The 21,800-nt window shown below is 50.7% G+C and overlaps 1 protein-coding gene across 2 annotated transcripts; it reads left to right on the plus strand.

Annotated features, from left to right (window-relative positions):
- Nucleotides 1–331: 331 nt before the first annotated feature.
- Nucleotides 332–12,933, plus strand: SERPINA5 (serpin family A member 5). Of its 2 annotated transcripts, none has more exons than XM_025391545.1 (6): nt 332–454; nt 579–674; nt 6,350–6,985; nt 9,039–9,309; nt 9,748–9,895; nt 11,873–12,933. In XM_025391545.1, the coding sequence occupies exons 3-6, from the start codon at nt 6,367–6,369 to the stop codon at nt 12,053–12,055; spliced, it is 1,221 nt and encodes a 406-aa protein (XP_025247330.1). In that variant the 5' UTR covers nt 332–454; nt 579–674; nt 6,350–6,366; the 3' UTR covers nt 12,056–12,933. The 2 variants fall into 2 exon arrangements, with proteins under 2 accessions (XP_025247330.1, XP_025247331.1); XM_025391546.1 differs by having other exon boundaries at nt 366–454; nt 579–602; nt 11,873–12,931.
- Nucleotides 12,934–21,800: the final 8,867 nt, after the last annotated feature.

Consider the following 21,800-nt stretch of genomic DNA (forward strand, 5'->3'; position numbering starts at 1 on the left):
TCAGGCTCAAGCCTATGCCCCCACTAATCTATAAGAAATTCACTGCAGTAAACCAAGGAATAGTGCCTGGAAAAAGAGAGGGTTTGCTGGAGCTGTCCCTTTCCCTGTCTCTGGAATACCAACAACGGACAGGCTCTTTGGTCTTGTCTCTCAGGAGTGCCCATGCCATTCCAGGCAAATGGTGGCCTGGTTGGTGGCGTAAGTCTTGGGGGGCAGTGAGTGTGCATCGTGGTCAAAGCCTCTGGAGCAAGCAGCTGCGTCTGCAGGCAGGCCTGCTGGCTGGAAACCTGCCAGGAAAGGAAAGGGCTGGCCTGGGGCGGGGCTAGGGAGGGGTGGAGACAGGGCCGGCTATGGTCAGTGACAAATGCTGGCTGCAATCCAGCCAGCCCTCTGCCCTTTCCTGAGCCAGAGGGACTGCCACCTCCACTGTGTGCACGCTTGGCTACAGGACACAGTAAGTACAGATGCCTCAACGGGAGGTCCCGTGGGCTTGAGGGCATGTGAGGCGAGGAAAGGATGGACTCTAGAGTTTTGGGGTTTGGGGGCTGCAAAGCTCTGAAGGAGTCTCACCTCTGCAGTTTCAGGTATCCAAGGCAGCAGAGGTGAGTGGGTCCCCTGAGCTCTGTGACCTTATGCTCCACACTAACTCTGGCAGAGCCTCTGTTTCCTCATAGGTAAGATGGAAATAATTATACCCTTTGGATGGTGTGACTGAAGATTAAATACAGCGGGTGCTCTCACTCAGCACATCTGGCCGTGTCTGCAGACACATTTGGTTTCCACAACTGGAAGGGGGATGGGGGTTAGTGGCATCTAGAGGCCAGCGATGCTGCTGATGATCCCACAATGCCCAGGACAAGATCACAAAGCATCATCCTGTTGAAAAGGTCAACAGGATCAAGGTTGAGAGACCGTGAAATAAGGCTATGGGGACAAAATGTCAGCTGGATAGGAAGTGCTCAGTAAATGGCAGCTTCTGTTGTTTTCTGTGCCTGGAGTCTTGGGCCTTTGGAAATGAGGAACAATGATCTAATATTATCTGCTTCCCTGAGATAAGGGCATCTTGCCTGGAGGCTGCCACCCAGGCCGATCGTGGCAGCTGCTCATGAGAGACCATAACCATTTGGCAGTTTGTTAAATGAACAAAATGTAAAAATAAAGTAAGCAGAATTTTTTGTTTTTCTGAGGGTAGGGCTTTTGGCCAGATACGCAGCAATAAAAGGGGAAACCACTTCCTTGGGCCAGTGTCCTTGCTCATAGATCAGGAAACCGAAGCATGAAGAATACAGGCGGCAGATGCCTAGTGGTGACGGACGTGTTCATGGTGTTGACGGTGATGATAAGTGACAGATGTAGACTCATCTCCAAACTTGTCAGGTTGTAGACATTAAATATGTGCAACTTTGTGAATAGCAGTCATGTCTCAATCAAGCGGTTTTAATAAAGAAATAAAAGGAAGCCAGAGCTGAGAGACAGGGAGGGAGCTGTTCAAGGTCACCTGGCAAGTGAGCCCCGGGGCGGAGAGAGCTCAGCTCTGGGTGGCTAGCCTGGCTTTTTCCACTGCTCAGTGTCCAACTTGCAGTCTGATGTCTCTGAATTACAGAAAAGGAGACAGGGGTCAGTTCATTCATTCATTCATTCGTTCGTTCATTCTACGAAAGTGTATGGAGCATCTCTCATGACTGCTAGTTCCTGAAGGTGAGAGCAGCACAGATGAGAGTCCCATGCAGAGAGAGGCTGGGATGAAAAATGTCAATGACAAATGCATATATAAAGGCATATGTGTAATTGAAGGAGCTTTGAGAGAAACAGTCAAGGCACCGTTCCAGAGAATAGCTGTGGAAGGGGAAAAGGTCCAGTGTGATAAGGTATTGCAAAGAAGTGACATTTAAGCAAAGGCCTCAGCCTGTGCAGAAGTTGGCCTTGGTGAGAAAGGTCAGGGGAGGGTTCCAGTAGAGAGGGAAGGTGTGCAAAGGCCCAGGGTTAGGACAGAACTTGCTGCGTTTGAGAAACTGGGAAAAGTGAGCCTGGGGGTATCTTGTGATCCAGGGCAGAGCAGGTCCAGGCCAGGTAGAGCCAGATCACAGGAGCCCTTGTGGGTTAGAGTACAGATCAAAGTTAGCATTTATCCGAAACACAGGAGTTGGCCATGAGTTTCTTAGGTGAGGAAGTGCTGTGACCATATTTATGATTGAAGGAGATTCTTTTATATGCTGTATATAGAAAGCCTTGCAGGGCAAAGAAAGGAAGCTACTGGGGTAGCCCAGGGGAAGATGGTGGGAGATTCCATTGGGGGCAGTGAGAAAGCCAGGGAGGCGCGGCAGTTTTAAGACCTGTTTTGGAGCTAGAACTGACAAGCCTTGCGGATGGGCTGGAGTGGAACAGGAAGTCAAGATTACTTCTTCTGGGAAGTTCTGTTCCTGGGTCTTTAGGATGTAGAGGAAGCTGTGACTTTGTCTCTCATCTCTGCCTGGGCTCCAAGTCTCACATCCCTCTTTGTCATTAGAAGATATTGGACAGACCCTCCTCACTAACACAGTTCCCACAGCTTAGTCCAGGGCAGAACTGGGCATGACTTCATTGCCCAACACAGGAAATATCAGTCAGCAGATTTGGGCTTCATGGATGGTGGGGGCCAGCGGGAGGGCTGACCAAGGCCCACCCATCACATCCCCAGCACCTGCCACCTCAATTCACCTTGGCCTGAGATGACAGATGAACTTGACTGATCCCCTCTCTTCCCTCTGCAGAAACACTAAAGTCAGGAGAGGGGCAGCCTGACCAGGCTCTCAAGGCACTCGGTGGAGGCTGATCTGGGGGATGGGAGGCTCCTAGGGCTTCACCTGTCTCTATCAAAGCCATATGTTTCCACCAGAGGCCCAAGAGTGTGATGGCAAACCCGGGGCTTTGAAACTAAGAAACGTAAAACAAGCACTGAGGACTCCACTGCCTCTTGGAGCCACCTCTCTGATTCTCTGTTTCTTCTTTTGCACTGTTAGGATAATGATACCACCTCTACGTTACTGTGGAGAAGTATAAATGGGCTAATACAGGTGAACCGCCTGAGGATACCAGGAGGTGAGGTCGAGGAGGAACGAGGTATCACTCCTCAGAGCCACTCAGAGATAGACTGTGCACGAGTCAGAGGAACCCGGATTTTAATTCTGGTTCCATGACTCAGTAACTGGAACAAGCTTTTCTACTTCACTTAGCCTCCGTCTATTCAATCTGTAAAACAGAGTGAGTTTACTTTTGGAAAACTCTGTAAAATAGAGAGCTTACTTTTGGCGAAGGCTAAACATAGTAATATTTATGGAGTGTTTAGTAGGTCTTTAATAATTAGTGGTTTTACTAAAAGATAGAGACTGTGAGCCCAGAGGGAGCAAGATTTCTGGGTCTCAAACGTATAGCCCAAGAGAGCCTAAGTGAACCTGGGGCCCTCTCCAAACAGACCCCGGGGGAGACTCAGTGCATATATAAAGGCACCCGGAGAAGCAGCTCCTCCCCATCGGATCTCTAGTGCTTGGCAGGGGGCGGGGGTCCTGAAGGGGTGTCCACAGCACACGGCAGACTGCAGATGAAGAAACTGAGGCCCAGAAAGGGTGAGGCTTGCCCAGGGTGACCTAGCAGTTGCATAGATGAGAGAATATAGGCCAGGGCCTCACTGGGACTCTCTGGTCAGCTGCCCCTGGGCTCTATCCAAGAAGGAAACTCCCCTGCTTCTGAAACTGTTCTCGAAATTATCAGCTCAGTGTGACTCTGTGGGGGGTTGAACCACATTGTTTCTTTAGCAGCATCTCCATACATGGCTGGTTCCAACACTTGGCAGGAGGGACCATATTGTGCTGCCAAATAGACTCATTTAGAGGAGCCAGAGATTAAACCACCCATGTCCTTCAGAGCTCCCCAGGCAAGTGCCATGGTGGGAACAGGTAGGGAGTGTCAGCGGGGGGAAGCCCAGACTCTGCTCACTCATTATCTGCAGATTAGGGCTATTGTTGGTGGCTACTAAGTCAGGGATTTCAAAATCAGGAAGATGCAGCACAGGAACGGAGGAGGCAGGACTCTGTAGAGGCAGAGTGGTAACCGGGCCTGAGTCCAAGCTTTGCTAATGTTAGCAGGAGACTCCATCTCTCTAACCTCGGATTACCCATCTGTAAAATAGAGCTAGCAGCAAGACGTACCTTTCTGGGTGGTATGGGGCTGAAGGAGTTGGCACAGTGCCTAAAAAAGGGTGAGGACAATGCGCCCAAATGCTACGGCTGCTGGGTTCGGTGCCAGGTTCGGTTTTGCAGGCAGAACCTTCTACATGAGCCTCCTTCTCAGAGGGAGCTCAAGGCGCAATTTGGAGGCTGGACTGGCAAGGGTGCCCTGCTGGAGTTATTCAGCTTCACTTAAAGACAGGCCTGCAGTCCAAGCCTGCCCAATTCCTGAGACCATTCTCTCTCCACTGCTGAGCCCCATGGCCACTCTCCAAGCGATTTCCCACGCAGCTGTTTGGGGCCCTTTGGAGTTTGGTTTTATTTGGGTCACGGGATGCTGTGACAGGCTGCCCCTGCCTGGTGGGGATCTGGGAGCCCCGATGACATTGTGCCCATAGAGAGAGGCCAGCAGAAAGGGATTCCCTCCAAGGTGACACACAGGGCAAAGCTCACATCACAAGCCAGGCAGGCCCTCTGCACCTGATAATTAGCTGCCCCGGGTGCTGCCAGGCTCACAAGTGTGTGTGTTTGTGTTTGTGTGTGGGTGTGTGTAAAGCACGTACCCTATGATACAGTTGAGAATATGGGGGCCTCAGATGGGGCTTTTGCCGGAAACTGCCATGCCTACTGCTTATCCTTCCACAGCACCTGCCCCCAAGCACCCCGTGGTGGAGGTGCCATTATCATCACTGTCTTACAGTTGTGGAGAGTGGCTCAGGGTGGAGGTGCTGCTATCATCACTGTCTTACAGTTGTGGAGAGTGGCTCAGGGTGTAACTGACTTGCCCAAAATCTCACTGCAAGGAGACAGCAGGGCTGAGATCTGAAGCCAGGCAGCGGCTTCAGAGCCTGGGCTGTTTCCTACTGCGGAGGGAGGAGGCAAGACTTCTACCCGTAGCCAGATGGGGAAGCATGGACACAGAAACAGCTCCTGGGTGAAGTGGAGGGAGGAAGAGGAGGACTGAAGGCAAAGGCCACGTCAGGAGTGATGGGAGACCCCACAAAGGCCCCCCTGAGAAGCTCTAGAGTCAAAGATGAATGCCTCCTCGTCTAGAAGATGAAGAGATGTCTTTGCCTGCATGGGCTGCCATCACAAAGTCTCACAGGCTAGGGGGCTTCAACAACAGAAATTTCTTTCTTTACAACTCCGGAAGCTGGAAGTCTGAGGCTTAGGCACCGGCAGGATTTGTTCCTTCCATGGCCCTTCTTCTTGGCTCACAGGTGGCTGCCTTCTTACTGTCTTCACCTGGTTTTCCCTCTGTGCGTGTCTCTATCCTGATCTCTTTTTAATTTTTGTGTAAGGACATAGTCATATTGGGTTAGGGCCCACTCTAGTGACCTCATCCTAACTCAGTCCCCTCTTTAAAAGCCCTATCTCTAAATATAGTCACATTCTGGGGTATTGAAGGTTAGGACTTCAGTATATGCGTTTTGGGGGGCACAATTCAGCCCAGAACAGGAGGACGGTGGAGATGCTCACATGAAGAGGGCAGGCAGAATTCCCTTAGGAGGAGAAGGTGTCTCTCTGTGAGACAAGGGTGGCATGGAGCAGCCCCTGGGGGAAGGAGAAAGGGACAGTTGGCATCCTGGTATCCTACCTACCCCGGGGTGGATGCTCACTCCATGTGTGCTGAATGAACAGGCCAAGGCCAGCAGTGCTGATGGCCCCAGGCGCGTAACTGGTCTGAGTTCATAGAAGGACCACAGGGCCCTGCCATGTGCCAAACCAGGACACCAGAGTGAAGGCCAGAAGCTCACATGGAATGGAAGCAGCTTAGTTCCCTGGTAACCTCAAGATGCTGATGAGACAAAGCAGAGCAGGGGGAATCCTCTCCCTCCATGTCCCATCCTCCAAAATGTGTCCCTTGATGTGGATGGGCGGGGAGGGTTCCTGCCCTGGCAGCCGGGCCTCTGCCTTCGGTCTGCACCTCCTCTCCCTCCTTCCTCTCCCCATTGTCCCTAAATCTTTGTCCTCGAGCCACTGCCGCCCTGTGTAAACCCTCATCCTCAGTCTCGGGGGTGCCATCCCTTCTCTTTGAAGCTGAATGGACCAAACCTACCCATTGAGTGTTGGGTGGGGACATCTCTGGAAAGTCAGTGCCTGGACCAGCCCCACCCCTCTCTAAGGACACCTTCTTTCCCTTTCAGAACAAAGAACAGCCGCCATGCAGCTCTTCCTCCTCTTGTGCCTGGTGCTTCTCAGCCCTCAGGAGGCCTCCCTTCACCGCCACCACCCCCGGGAGACGAAGAAGAGAGTCAAGGACCTCCATGTAGGTGCCACGGTGGCCCCCAGCAGCAGAAGGGACTTTACGTTCGACCTCTACAGGGCCTTGGCTTCTGCTGCCCCCAGCCAGAACGTCTTCTTCTCCCCTGTGAGCATCTCTGTGAGCCTGGCCATGCTCTCCCTGGGGGCTGGGTCCAGCACAAAGAGGCAGATCCTGGAAGGCCTGGGCCTCGACCTCCAGAAAAGCTCAGAGGAGCAGCTGCACAGAGGCTTTCAGCAGCTCCTGCAGGAGCTCAACCAGCCCCGAGATGGCTTCCAGCTGAGCCTCGGCAATGCCCTTTTCACTGACCTGGTGGTGGACGTGCAGGACACCTTCATGAGTGCCATGAAGACGCTGTACCTGGCAGACTCTTTCCCCACCAACTTTGGGGACTCTGCGGGAGCCCTGAAGCAGATCAATGATTATGTGGCAAAGCAAACGAAGGGCAAGATTGTGGACTTGCTTAAGAACCTCGACAGCAACGCGGTCATGGTCATGGTGAATTACATCTTCTTTAAAGGTAAGGACCTTGGGCCCAAACCTGTGCTTTCTCTGGCTTTTCTGCTGCTTTTTTCTAAAGAATTCCCAATTCCCTCACATACATAAAGGACGGGGAGTAGATTAAGTTCTTTCGGGCGCCTGCTGAGAAAAATTAAGTAAACAAGTAGCCAGAGAAGGTAAGATGAGTGCCTTCTCTCTGTGGATGGGGTTAGTGAGCCTGAGATGCTGTTTCCTCCATGGAGGAAGAACTGACTGCTGTCTTTGGGCCCCTGGGATCATCTGAAGCCCCAGTTTTCATACAGGCTCCGAAGCATGAACCCATTGTGGCCACCATAACAAAGACACCAACACCTCAGCCAATCAGGGCAGGACATGGACCCCAGAAGGGCTTAGAGGGCATTTCCCAGTCCCCCATATGCCCCAGATCCTGGCCCCTCTGCCCTCATGGAGGCCAAGACTCCCTCAGACAAATGCTTCTTCCTCTGAAATGCCTCCTCCGGACTTCTCAGTAAGAGCTGACCTCTGCTTATCTCCCCGACACTCCTTGTAAGCATTTCTGTTCGCGTCTGCAGCTCCTGCCAGGTGCTGACCCTGAGGAAAGCAAGAGTGGATAGAGAGGAGAAGAGAGGAGAGGAGAGAGTGGGAAGGGTTGTGAGGAAGGCACATTGTTAACACCTCCCCTTCCTGTGGTCACAGATCATGAGTATCTTTGGCCATTTGGGTGGCTATAACAAAATACCGTAAACTGGGTGACTTAGCAACAACAAACATTTATTTCTCATAGTTCTGGAGGCTGAGAAGTCCAGGATCAAGGCACTGGCAGATGCAGTGCCCGTTCCTTGGTTCATGACGGTGTCTTCTCAGTATGTCCTTGCTCGAAGGAGCAAGGCAGCTCTCTGTGGTCTCTTTTGTAAGGACACCGATCCTGTTCATGACAGCTCTACCCCTACGAACTAATCAACTCCCAAAGGCCCCCCGTCCTAATACCACCACCTCAGGGTTAGGTTTCAACATATGAACAATGTGGGGACACACACATTGAGACCGCAGCAGTGAGTGTCGAACTTGGACTCTGAGATTTCCTATCCCCTGGTGCAGGGCGGTCCCCATTACACCAGATTGCTGAGGACAACTGGGAAATAAGCTAAGGACGGTATTGGATGGGGTCTTCCTTTGATAACAATGAAGAAGTTGGAAACAGGCCAGGCGTGGTGGCTCATGCCTATAATCCCAAAACTTTAGGAGGCCAAGATGGGCAGCTCACCTGAGGTCAGGAGTTCGAGACCAGCCTGGCCAACATAGTGAAACCCCGTCTCTACTTAAAAATTACAGAAATTAGCCAGGCGTGGTGATGGGCGCCTGTAATTCCAGCTACTTGGGAGGCTGAGGCAGGAGAATCGCTTGAACCTGGGAGGTGGGGGCTGTAGAGAGCCAAAATTGTGCCACTGAATTCCAGCCTAGGTTACAGAACGAGACTCCATCTCAAATAAATAAAATAAAATAAAATAAAATAAAATAAAATAAAATAAAAAGAAGTTGGAAGCAATCACTTGTAGCATTTTGTTCAGAAGTTTCCATAGGAAGGTAAGAGAAGGGTCATTGAAGACTTCCCAATGGGAAAAAGCATTCGTTTCCAGGATCCATATTAACTTCTCTCTAAAACTTAAATTAAAATATTGGGAAGAAAGTGCAAACAGAGAAGCTCACCCAGATATCAGGTAGCATTCATGGCCAGCCACATTTTTTACCCTCTTCACTTGGAGATTTTGCCTTGAGTAAAACGTTAGAGAATCAAAGAACATTAGGGGTCCAGGGCCTCTGAAGATGTGAAAACCAACCTCCTTGTTTTGCAGATGTGGAAGGAAAAGCCCTATGAAAAGTCCGAGAATGGGCCCAGTGTTATAAAAGGACTTGCCTTGACATTCAAGAGGTTCAACAGTCACTGCTCTGAGGCTGCCATAAAGATGGTCTCTGCTGGCTGTCTTTACTGTCTTCACTCCTTTTATTTGCAGCTGAGAATTTCTAATTCTTCCACAAAATTCTTTTTCATTTTTCTTTCTTTTCATCTTTAGCTAAGTGGGAGACAAGCTTCAACCACAAAGGCACCCAAGAGCAAGACTTCTACGTGACCCCGGAGACTGTGGTGCGGGTACCCATGATGAGCCGCGAGGACCAGTATCACTACCTCCTGGACCGGAACCTCTCCTGCAGGGTGGTGGGGGTCCCCTACCAAGGCAATGCCACGGCTTTGTTCATTCTCCCCAGTGAGGGAAAGATGCAGCAGGTGGAGAATGGACTGAGCGAGAAAACACTGAGGAAGTGGCTTAAGATGTTCAAAAAGAGGTACTTTCAGACTACCCCAGGGCCAGCCTAACTCCATACAGCCCCAGGGAGACACACACGCCCTACCAGGGCCACACAGCACTGGTGGGAAGGACTCACCCAGCCAAGGAGCTGCCTTCAAGCCCAGAGGCATCCTGTGACATCCAGGTCCTGGGGTCCTAGCCCAGTTGGAGGGACAAGGGCTGGAAGCTGGGTTCCTTAGGGTGGTGCCAGAGTGGGCAGAGACCTCTGGGGCAGCCCATGTCCAAGTCCAGAGCAAGGGGAGGCTCATCCTAGACAAGAGGCCAGAGGATCCATAACCACCATTGTTCCTTGGGTTAAGGAGTCCTTTTTATAAAGCATCAAAACTAAGAATCCAGTGCATTATGAAGCCAAGGGGTGAAGCTCAGTGTGCCAATGCCCTAGAGCAGTCTAAGAAAACTCCTTTTCCTTTTCTAGGCAGCTCGAGCTTTACCTTCCCAAATTCTCCATTGAGGGCTCCTATCAGCTGGATAAAGTCCTTCCCAAGCTGGGGATCAGTAACGTCTTCACCTCCCACGCTGACCTGTCCGGCATCAGTAACCACACAAATATCCAGGTGTCTGAGGTGGGTTCAGAAGCTCCTATGCATCTACTTTCCAAGATATTCTATTCTATTCTATTCTATTCTATTCTATTCTTTCTATTCCACTCTACCCCATTTTATTCCATTCCATTCCACTCCACTCCACTCCAGTTGACTCTATTCCATTCTACTCCACTCCTCCACTCCACTCTACTCCTCCACTCCACACCTCCACTCCACTCCACTCCTCCACTCCACTCCTCCACTCCACTCAACTCCTCCACTCCACTCCACTTCTCCACTCCACTCCTCTCCTCCACTCTACTCCTCCACTCCACTCCACTCCTCCACTCCTTCATTCCACTCCTCCACTCCAGTCCTCCACTCCACTCTTCCACTCCACTCCTCCACTCTACTCCACTCCTCCATTCCACTCCACTCCACTCCTCTCCTCCACTCCTCCATTCCACTCCTCCACTCCACTCCAGTCCTCCACTCTACTACTCCACTCCACTCCTCCACTCCACTCCAGTCCTCCACTTCACTCCTCCACTCCACTGCTCCACTCCACTCCACTCCTCCATTCCACTCCTCCACACCACTCCAGTCCTCCACTCCACTCTTCCACTCCACTCCACTCCTCCACTCCACTCCACTCCTCCACTCCACTCCTCCACTCCACTCCTCCACTCTACTCCACTCCTCCATTCCACTCCACTCCACTCCTCTCCTCCACTCCTCCATTCCACTCCTCCACTCCACTCCAGTCCTCCACTCTACTACTCCACTCCACTCCTCCACTCCACTCCAGTCCTCCACTTCACTCCTCCACTCCACTGCTCCACTCCACTCCACTCCTCCATTCCACTCCTCCACACCACTCCAGTCCTCCACTCCACTCTTCCACTCCACTCCACTCCTCCACTCCACTCCACTCCTCCACTCCACTCCACTCTTCCACTCCACTCCACCACTCCACTCTAGTTCACTCTCTTCTATTCCACTCCACTCTACTCCATTCCATTCCATCCCATTCCATTCCACTCTGCTCCATTCTATTCTACTCCATTATACTACACTCCACCCTACTCCATTCTATTCTATTCCATTGCACTCCACTCCACTCCTCCATTCCTCCACTCCATTCCTCCACTCCACTCTTCCACTCCTCTCCTCCACTCCACTCCAGTTCACTCTATTCCATTCCACTCCACTCCACCCCATTCCCTTCCATCCCATTCCATTCCACTCTACTCCATTCTATTCTATTCTATTCCACTTCACTCCACTCCTCCACTCCTGCACTCTTCCACTCCACTCCATTCCACTCCTCCACTCCACTCCTTTACTCCACTCCACTCCACTCTATTCTATTCTATTCTATTCTATTCTATTCTATTCCATTCCATTCCATTCCATTCTACTCTATTCTCTTCCATTCCATTCCAGTCCACTCCACTTCACTCTCTACTATTCTATTCCACTCTCCTTGCACTCCACTCCACTCCACTGCACTCCACTCCTCTATTCTATTCTATTCTATTCTATTCTATTCTATTCTATTCTATTCTCTCCCTCTCCCTCTCCCTCTCTTTTCCCCCACGAAGCAAAAGTTTCACTTTATGTCTTATCCTTCATGTAATGGGAAGCCATATCCACCACTGTTCCTTGAGTTAAGGAGTCCTGTTTTAAACAATCAAAACTAAGAAGGCACTTACTAGCTGTGTGATCTCCAAAAATACCTGACTCTCTGAGCCTCCTTTCTCTCTTCTATAAAATTGAAGAATTACACCTTGCTCCAAGATATCATGAGAATTCAATGACAGACACATGAGACGTCACCTCCCAGCACAGTGCCTGGGGCAGAGTAGCTGCTCCATTGTTCCATTTCCTACTTGCTCCATGGCTCAGTTGAACAGATACTTAGAGGGTGATGCCCATAGGCAGAAGCTTTGCCATTTGACATGATGGCTTCACCCACCCCTGGTGGCCTGGTGATGCCTGGTGTCTCCCCTGCAGATGGTGCACAAAGCTGTGGTGGAGGTGGATGAGTCGGGAACCAGAGCAGCGGCAGCCACGGGGACAATCTTCATGTTCAGGTCGGCCCGCCTGAGCTTTCAGAAGATAGTGTTCAACAGGCCTTTTCTGATGTTCATTGTGGATAATGACATCCTCTTCCTTGGCAAAGTGAACCGCCCCTGAGGTGGGGCTTCTTAAATCTACACGCCTCAGGGTGGGAGATGAAGGTGGCTATGCTATGGCCCATCTGTATGCTGGTAGCTAGTGATTTACACAGGTTTAGTTGATTAATGAGGCATTACAAATAATATTACTCTTTGATGATTGCTTCCACCCACACAACTGCAAGACACAGGTGCCTTGGGGAAATTTGGAGAACATTCAATCTCGCCCTCACTCTTCATCAATGAAGATTAGCACTGAGATCCAGAGAGGCTGGATGACTTGCTCAAGTTCACCAGCCTGTTAGTGGCAAAGAGAGATCCAGAGTCCAGGCCCTTGATGCCCAGCTCAGTGCCACAAAGCTCAGTAGGAGGGTTGTTCCAGTGGATGAGGGCCACCAGGAAGCACAGGTCCAAGGCTGGTCCCCCACCTATCAGCAACAACAACTGTCAGTTCATCCTGCATGGGAAAAATGTTGGAATGGGAGTCTGAAATGGGGCTACTGTTTTGGTCCCAACCTGCTGTGTGACATTGGGGCAACACTTCCCCTCTCTGGACCTCAGTTTCCTTCTGTATACAAGGATCAGATTCTTGCTGTGATCCAAGAACTCCTGAAATCATATAGAAAGGCTGGGGTGTGCCCTGTCAATCATGGTTGATTTCGATACACTCAAGTACCATTCATCCTTTAAGAAAAACATCTGGATATCAAGGTGGAAATGGCCCATTTAATGATTGATTATATCGTCTTGTGGATATAGTTATAATCTTATGGGCCTGACTGGGAGTGGAAGAAGGGAAGCCTGTTGCGAATAGTAGAGTATCAATTTCAGGTGCCAATGACTAACTTTTTGAATTTTATGTTGGCATTAACAATAAAGCATTTTGCAAACACTGGTTATAACTGTCTTTATAGAGGCAGCTCTGGGAATGGTGACATTGATTGCTTACCATGCTCCAGGCCGGGTACCTGGCCCTTCACCTGGATGGTCGCATTTACCCCTCATAAGACTCCTATGAAGAAAGGCACCACTGTTATCCCCATTTCACAGATGGGAAAGGCAAGGCTTGAAGTGGTTAGGTGGCTTACCCAGTCACATATCTCCTAAGTGATGCAGCCAGAATTTGGTGGGGAGAATGTGGCCCAGAGCCCTATACTCAGTCCTGTACTCTGTGCTGTGGAAGAGAGATGACCAGGAGCAGAAGCTTCATTCAGCGGCATCTCAGGCACCGGCTACCCAGTAGCCAGGTAAGTTCCCTGCCTACCTTCACCAAGCACGATGTGTTTCCTCATCTGTCAAATGAAGAGGATCAGACACTCAATAACGGAATAAATGGGTGAGTGAGTCCTTCGCTGCATCCACATCTGACTCTCTGTGTGCCTGCCCACCCCACCCTTCATGTTCTAAGCATGCTTCCATGAGACTGTGCCCCACCCTCTGATTCTAGAGTCTGGACTGTATCAGAGATGAGTGCCCACTAGAGGTAACAAGGTCAGGACCCCAAGCCTTGTCCATTCCCCAAAGTATTGAGCCCCCACCATGCACCAGCCCACGCCAGATGCTTTGCACTTGTGATATCACCCATCCCTTAACAACCCAGCAAGGTCTGTTATTGTTCCCGTTTTACAGACAAGGACATAAGTGCTTTCCCAGGGTCCCACAGCTGGTGACAGTGAGGGCCCAGGGTCTGAGAGCCCAGATGGCCCATGTGCGGGCTGGTGGCAGGGCAGATGGCTGCAATCAGATTCAGACATTTCTCTGCAATTGTGCTGTGGGCTCAGGGTGGCTCTTTAGGACAGGGCCCCTTCGTAGGGTCATCCACTCCTATGTGCTTTCCTTTGCATCATGCCTTGCCTGTCTTGGCAAATAATTCTCTTGAGGTTTACCCAGCCTGTCCAAGGTCACAGGGAAGCCCTGTCTGTGTCTCACACAGAAGGCCAAGGTCCAGCACTGTCCAAACTTTACTCAGCAAACAGTCACAAAGCAGCTTCTGTGTGAGGGGTCAGGGGTGGGCTCACTGTGGTCTCTGCTGCGTGTCACACATTGAAGCACTGTGCTGGGGGTCATCGCAGGCTGTTTAACTCAATTGTCACATGAGCCTGGGTGCACAAAATGGTAGAGCAGATCAGATAGAGATGGACAGAGAGAGAGCATGAACCTCTGAGGAGTCAAGTTTTCGTGGACAAGGGGACACTGAGCTGGCTTTGGAGCATGAGAAGGACTTCACCTAGCAGATGTGGGAAAGGAGTGAGACCTCCAGGCAGAGGGACCGGCTGGAGATGAGCATGATGTGGTGAGCCGTGGAGTGTAGGGGACCCCACGGAACTTCGGTCTGGGCCTGCACGGGGCATGTGGAGGAGATAAGGACGAGGGAGGTGGCTGTGCCAGTGGTTCAGTGACAGAAATCCTGAACGGGAGGCCAATATTTTGTCTGATCTCTTTCATACCAACTTCAGGGTAGTTTGGTCATCCATGCCACACTCCAAGTGTCCACTGGGCCCTTTCTGTCCCTCACCCTCCTTTATACACATGAGTAGATGTCTCCACGCAGCCCTCCCAAGATGCTCACCTCTATCCACAGCTGCTTCTCCAACACCCACCAGGCCCTCCCATGGAATGAGCTCACCTACAGGGTAAAATCAGGTCACAGTCTGCAGGACTCCTGCATGTATAGGCCTGACTATTCCCCTCAGGACCCTCATTCACAGCCACTGTATTAATTTGATGGGGCTGCCAAAACGAAGTGTTCTCGTCTGGGCAGCTGCAATGGATTTGCTGAAATTGATTTGCTAGCATTGCTGAAATTGATTCAAGCTTGATTCTAGAGCTTGAATCTAAGATCAAGGCATGTGCAGGGCTGGTTTCCCTGAGGCTTCTCCCCTTGGTTTGCAGGTGGCTGTCCTCTCCCTATGTCCTCACATGATCCTCCTCTCATGTGCCTGGTTCTAACTTCCTCTTCTCTCCTCATCTGCACCTGTCCTGTAGGATTAGGGCTCCCAATGACCTCATTCTAACTTAATAACCTCTTTAAAGACTCTATCCCCAAGTACAGTCACATTTTGAAATATTGAGGGTAAGGACTTCAGTGTATGAATTTTGGGAGGATGCAACTCAGCCAGGTTCACTATCATTACAGTTGCACTAGTGGCATGTCTGGTTCCTAGTGGACACCCCGGGAACAGCCATCCATCCAGACTGATGTCCCATGACATCCCCTACACTCCACAGCTCATCACATCACACTCGTCTCCAGCCGGTCTCTCTGCCTGCAAGTCCCACACCTGTTCCCACATCCACTGTCTGGGAAGGTCCTTTTCATGCTTCAAAGCCAGCTCGGTGTCCTCCTTTGTGCAAAAAATGTCCTGACCTCTCAGAAGTTCATTCTTTCTCTCTTTCTGTCGATCTTTCTCTGAACTGCTCTATCATTCTGTGTATTGTTGAAATGAAGGAACGTGTGACAATTGAGTTGAACAGCCGGCAAAAACGAAAAAGAAGAAAAATAATACTGAGTTAAACAGGCTGCAATGACCCCCAGCACGGTGCTTCAATGCATGGAATGCATGAATGGCTTACAGCAGAGGCCACACTCAGCCCCTGTTTGCCCTTTGAGTTTTTGCAGCTTTTGCCAAGATCATTCTTTTTTTTTTTTTTTTTTTTTTTGGAGACAGAGTCTTGCTCTGTCACCCAGGCTGGAGTGCTGTGGCATGATCTTGGCTCACTGCAAGCTCCGCCTCCCAGGTTCACACCATTCTCCTGCCTCAGCCTCCCGAGTAGCTGGGACTACAGGCGCCTGCCACCATGCCCAGCTAATTTTTTTTTTTTTTTTGTATTTTTCAGTAGAGATGGGGTTTCATCGTGTTAGCCAGGATGGTCTAGATCTCCTGGCCTCGTGATCCGCCCGTCTCGGCCTCCCAAAGTGCTGGGATTACAGGCGTGAGCCACCGCGCCCAGCCGCCGAGATCATTCTTGTTTTTAGAAAACCCACCATTATTTTCCTCTCTAGCCACATGGATTCTAAAACCTCCTCTTCTGAGCTGTAATCAGAATGCAGAGAAGTAATACAAGGTTAGGGCCCGGGACTCCTTCTCCCACCTCTCCCAGCAGAGACCCAGAATTTTTTTAAAAATGACCTTGGTCTTCAGGGAAAGAACTTCCCACCACAATGAGCAGCCATGCCCAGCCTACCCTTGACTGTGGGGCTTACTTAGCTCATCCATCCAAAGGCTATTCCTGGGATGCCTAGTAGGAATCCAGGCATGGAGCTAGTGCAAGCATAATGATAAGAGTAAGCCCAGCAGTCACGGGCCCCGGTAATAACCAGGTAAACAAATAAACAGAACTATAAACTGTGATGACAACAATTCATCTGTCCACGGATATTCACTGAATGTCCACTGTGTGCCTGGCACTGTTCCAAGTGCTGAAGAAAAATGAAGAAAACAAAAATCCATGCCCTTGTAGAGGAGACATTGTAATGTGGAAGATGACGTAATGAAAGAGAATGAAGAACAAAACAGAAAAGTAACATGTCACTTGATGACAAGTACTGTGGAATGAGACTGTCATCTATATGAAGCACAGAAAGTGGAACATGGCAACATCTCAGCCAAAAGACCTGGCAGACACCACCTTGGCCAAGGGATCAAGGTTGGCATCGCCGTCTGTAAGCAGTGCTGACATCTCGTTCTCTTCGATATGGCGTCATGAGCAGGCTGCCTCTCTGGTGGGATCTTCCTCCAAACCCAGAACTTCAGTCCAATCACGAGAAAATGACAGCCAATCCCAAGTTCAGGGACATTTGGCAAAATACCCCACCACTCCTACTTAAAAGTGTCGAGGTCATGAAAGGAAGGAAACCCTGGGAAATCGTCATTGGCCGGAGGAAACTAAGCAGACACGATGACTAAATGCAATGTAGAATCCTGGGACAGAAAAGGACATTAGTGAGAGAGCTGGTGAAACCCAAGTAAGTCCAGGCTATACCAATGTCCACTTCCCAGTTCTGAGGAACATGCTGTGGTCACGTGAGATGTACATATTTGCATTAGTGGAAGCAGGGAGAGCGTATATGGGACCGCTCTGTATTGTTTGTATAACTTTTCTGTAAATCCAAAACTGCTTTAAAATAGCTTTTTAAATGATACTTTAAGTTCTGGGGTGTATGTGCAGAATGTACAGATTTGTTACATAGGTATACATGTACCACGGTGGTTTGCTGCATCCCCTTTTTTTAAGACAATGTTTCAAAAAGAAAAATATTTTTTCTTTTACCTGTAGGTGATTTTTCCCTGTTGGTGAGCTCATTCCGTGGGAGGGCCTGGTGGGTGTTGGAGAAGCAGCTGGGGATAGAGGTGAGCATCCTGGGAGGGCTGCGTGGAGGCATCTACTTATGTGCAGACAGAAGGGTGAGGGACAGAACCGTGTGAGTGAGCTCCTCTGCAGTGAGCAAGGCGACCTCACAGAATGTTCTGTCTCAGGCCTCAGTTTGATGCGATCATGGATAAGTCAATCCTTTGTTATGCTCCCGGCCCTCACATTATGCAGCAGGGCACATAAGTGGGGTTGGGAATTGCAAAGGCAGAAGCAGGAGACCAGTTAAAGAAGAGAATGGGGCATAAGAGAGATAATCGGGAGGACCTTCCACAGCCAGGGCCCTGAGGGTCTCCTTGAGGTGGTGCCATTGAAGCCGAGTTCTGAGGGACAATCAGGTGTAGACACCATGAGTCTCAGAAGTGGGAAAAGGGGAGTGCTGTGCACGGAATTGAGGGATGGTGCCTGTGGCAGCAGCTGGGGAGAGAAGGAGAAGGTGGGGTGGGAGGCCCATCCTTTTCTTGGCCACAAGGACACTGAGTAGGGTGCCCAGACTCAGTAATAATAACAGGCAGCACTTGGAGGCTGTGTCCTGTGTGTCTGGCACTCACCTTAGCCCTTTGTGCCCCTCGGCTGAGTTAATGCAGAGGTGAACTGAGAGGCACCTGGGGAAAGGGCTGGGGCACAGGAAGCAGGTGACATCTCCAGTCCTCTCCAGCTTCCTTAGACACTTCCTGGCAGACATTGGCCCCACTAATAACCAGGTAAACAAATAAACAGAACTACAAACTATGATGACAACAATTCATCTGTCCACAGATATTCACTGAATGCCCACTGTGTGCCTGGCACTGTTCCAAGTGCTGAAGAAAAATGAAGAAAACAAAAATCCGTGCCCTTGCAGAGGTGACATTGTAATGTGGCAAGATGACGTAATGAAAGAGAATGAAGAACAAAACAGAGAAGTAAAATGGATTGCAGGTCCACAGTACTGATCCTTCTCTGCCACCCTTCTCCAAGACCACCTTGGTGGGAGTAAGGGGCTCTAAGGGGACAACAGACACAGGAGCCAGACACAAGACACAAGACACTTTTGACTCCCAGGAGAACCTAGTGTGGGCATCCATACGCCCTTCCTGATGGTGACTCTTTACGCAGACATGCAGAGTACAGTTAACCAGCTGCTCCTGCACACGTCTGGATCTCTACTCACACATCTGTGCACATGCGTGAGTGCATGCGTGCACACACACACACACACACACACACAGCCTCCTGGAGCACTGTGGATTCTGGGTGGCTAACTCAGCTACAGCCTCTGGTTGTACTGAGCTGAGCACCCATTGCCTGCTGGGGTGGGGAGAGGGCAGGCGCTTTCCCTGCGTGACCCCGTTTAACCCTCTCAGTGCCCCACTGAGGTGGTCCCTGTTGTCCCCAATGGACAGAGGAAGAACCTGAGTCAGGAACCCAGAGTGGTGTCTCCACTAAGTAGAAGCCTCTGTTTCTCTCCCAGCCTCTCCCAGAGGAGCTGTTCTGAAGTGTGTGGATTTGATCAAGATAATCAAGGTAAATGATCCTTATCTTGATACATCACAAATGTTAGGGTTCAAGGCTCTGAGGGTGGAGCGTGGGTGGAGTCTCTGCTGCCTGGTATCCTAAGCTGGGTGATTGCAAGCGGACACAATGTGACCACCTCTCGGGCCACGCAGGGGGAATGAATGTAATGAGGCCAGGCTTACAGGGTTGTTGAAGGCTCAGGGGAGACTAGGCAAAAAAAAAAAAAAAAAAAAAAAAAAAAAAAAAACTATGACCTGCGACCTCCCTATAGCAGTGTTTCTCAAACTCTGATTAACGTTACTTGAGGAACTTGTTAAAAATACGTATTCCTGGCCCTGATCAGATAAATCAGGACAAGTCAGAATATTTGACGCAGAGTCTTGGAGCTCCCCCTTGGGATTCAAATGCACATAGATTTTTGGTGCTTTGCCACCTACAGTACAAGAAAGGGCAGGACTGTCCTGTTCAGTGCACTATGACCTGGGCGCTCAGGCCCCAATAACTCCCCTACTCCCCCAGCTCCCTGCGGTGCCACCCACCTGGCTTTCATGCCTGAGGGTGGTCCTCAGACTCCTCCTAGAACAGGCCCAGAGGCTCTTAGTTATGTAAGTATCCATTCCTCCAATCACTGCAGAGCACTCACCAGGTAACAAGCACACACGCCCAGGCGAGCTCCCCATGCTCATCCCCACGTTGACGTCTCAGACTCTACAAGTCTTCAGCTGCTGCCTAGGACTCTGTAAGTCCTTGAGCCTGGGACCCCTACCACACACAAGAGCTGGCATGCCCTACAGGCGGGGAAGTGCTGACCATATACACCCAGGAAGTCGGAATTCCAGATAATGAGTAACTTTTTAGCGGAATTCCAGATAATGAGTAACTCTTTAGCACAAGTACCCATGTCCTATGAATTGTGAGGTGTTTTTGTTTGTGAAATCTGACAATTCTACCTGTAGGGAACAGGGATGATTGAGAAGCAGCTGCTCTGATGGCCAGAAGCCAACAGCCTTCCCTGCAGAGATGCGGGAAATCCCGGGGAGAGCGGGAAAGGTCAGGCACTGCACTGGCAGTGGGAGTGGAGCTTGGGTCAGAGGAGGGTCAGTGCCATGAGGAAAGACCCTGGGAGGCTTCCTGCTACATAATGTGAGGGCTGAGAGCATAACAAAGGATTGACTTATCCATGATTGCATCAAACTGAAGCCTGAGACAGAACATTCTGTGAGGTCGCCTTCTTCACTGCAGAGGAGCTGACTCACACAGTTTTGTCCAGGAAGTTGCAACCTGTGCCAGGAGTAGCCAACCTGGGAGTAGCAGAGGCTTTTCTAATGCAGGTTTTCCCAGAGCTCCTCTCCCTCCCTCCCCTGGCCAAAGATGAGCTCTGCAGGGAGAGCCGGCTCTAGGGGACTTTGCTCCTAGGCATCCCAGCTGCAGAGATTGGTGGCACCAGTCCAGAAAGGGGGTCTTCTGGACCAGGGGATGATGGGGTTGGGCCTCAGGGCACTGGGAGCCAGTAGGGGTGCTTCAAACTGGCCAGTGACCTGAAGGACTCATATTCTTTTTTTTTTTTTTTTTTGAGACGGAGTCTCGCGCTGTGTCACCCAGGCTGGAGTGCAGTGGCGCGATCTCGGCTCACTGCAAGCTCTGCCTCCCAGGTTCAGGCCATTCTCCTGCCTCAGCCTCCGAGTAGCTGGGACTACAGGCGCCCGCCACCACGCCCGGCTAGTTTTTTGTATTTTTAGTAGAGATGGGGTTTCACCATGTTAGCCAGGATGGTCTCGATCTCCTGACCTCGTGATCCACCCGCCTCGGCCTCCCAAAGTGCTGGGATTACAGGCTTGAGCCACCGCGCCCGGCCAGGACTCATATTCTTAAGGATATCCTGGTGGCCACGTAGAAAACAGTCTGGTGGGATGAGGGTGGAAGTGAGGACCAGCTCAGAGGTCACTGAGAGTGCAGCCAGATAGGCTGGGATCCACATGGGCAGCAGAGGTGGGGAGTAGGGATGTGGAGGGGGAGACCCAGCCCCATGCTGGGGGCCCCAAGGGAAGGTGGAGGCTGAGCCAGGAGAAGAGGCACCACCCACTGACGTCCTGCTTGCTGAATAACTGTGAGGAGCAGGATGAGGAGCAAAAGAGCAAGCGAGGAAGTCAAGGGGGTTATTTGGGTGCTATGCTCCATGTGAGGGTAGCTAAGTACAGGTGCCAAGGAGGCACCTTTGTCAAAATCCCAGCTCAAAATGTTAGTTACCAGAGGCCTCTGATAAAGACAGAGCCACAGGTAAAACGCAGCACGCACAACCCCTCAACCCTAAAATCAGAAGGCTATCTGTGTCCTGGCGAGGAGAGAAGCACAATTGATCATCCACACCACCAGGATGCAAGCCCATTATTTCTGATGCAAAACCCAGGCTCCTTCCAGGGCTGGCACAGAGAACAGCCAGAGGTGTCACGAGGCCTCCACCTTCCCCAGTTGGGCAACCTCAGAGGGTATCTCCTTATCTCTGAGATCACTGTGTCTTCATGTCCAGGCTGGGCATAGGTCACCTGGGAGTGGAGCTGTGTTTGCAGAGAAAGAACTAGGGTGGACGTTGAAGCCAACCTGCCTGGTTCAGAATCCTGGCTCAGCTTGGCACTTACCAACAGTGGCAGTGAGGCCTTGGGAATGAGCTTCGCCTCTCTGCACTTCTGTTTCCTCATATCTAGAGTTGAGGGAGGGGAGTGATAGGACCCGCCTCAGTGGGTGTTCATGTGGATTCCATGGGCTCTTAAGCATAAAGAACAGAGCAGCTATGATGACCATCATCTATGTCACTGGGCCTCCGGGGATGAGGAAAGAAGAGGCAGATCTACTTAAGTACAAGGAAGGTGGAGGAAGGTAGTAAGGCATCAGCCTTGTGG

This window comes from Theropithecus gelada, chromosome 7b, assembly GCF_003255815.1.
Source record: "Theropithecus gelada isolate Dixy chromosome 7b, Tgel_1.0, whole genome shotgun sequence".
NCBI lineage: Eukaryota > Metazoa > Chordata > Mammalia > Primates > Cercopithecidae > Theropithecus > Theropithecus gelada.

Coding starts and splice junctions, on each gene's coding strand:
- SERPINA5 (XM_025391545.1), top strand. CDS start 6,367: ATGCAGCTCTTCCTCCTCTTGTGCCTGGTGCTTCTCAGCCCTCAGGAG. Junction 6,986..9,038: donor GAATTACATCTTCTTTAAAG/GTAAGGACCTTG, acceptor TTTCATCTTTAG/CTAAGTGGGAGACAAGCTTC. Junction 9,310..9,747: donor CTTAAGATGTTCAAAAAGAG/GTACTTTCAGAC, acceptor TTCCTTTTCTAG/GCAGCTCGAGCTTTACCTTC.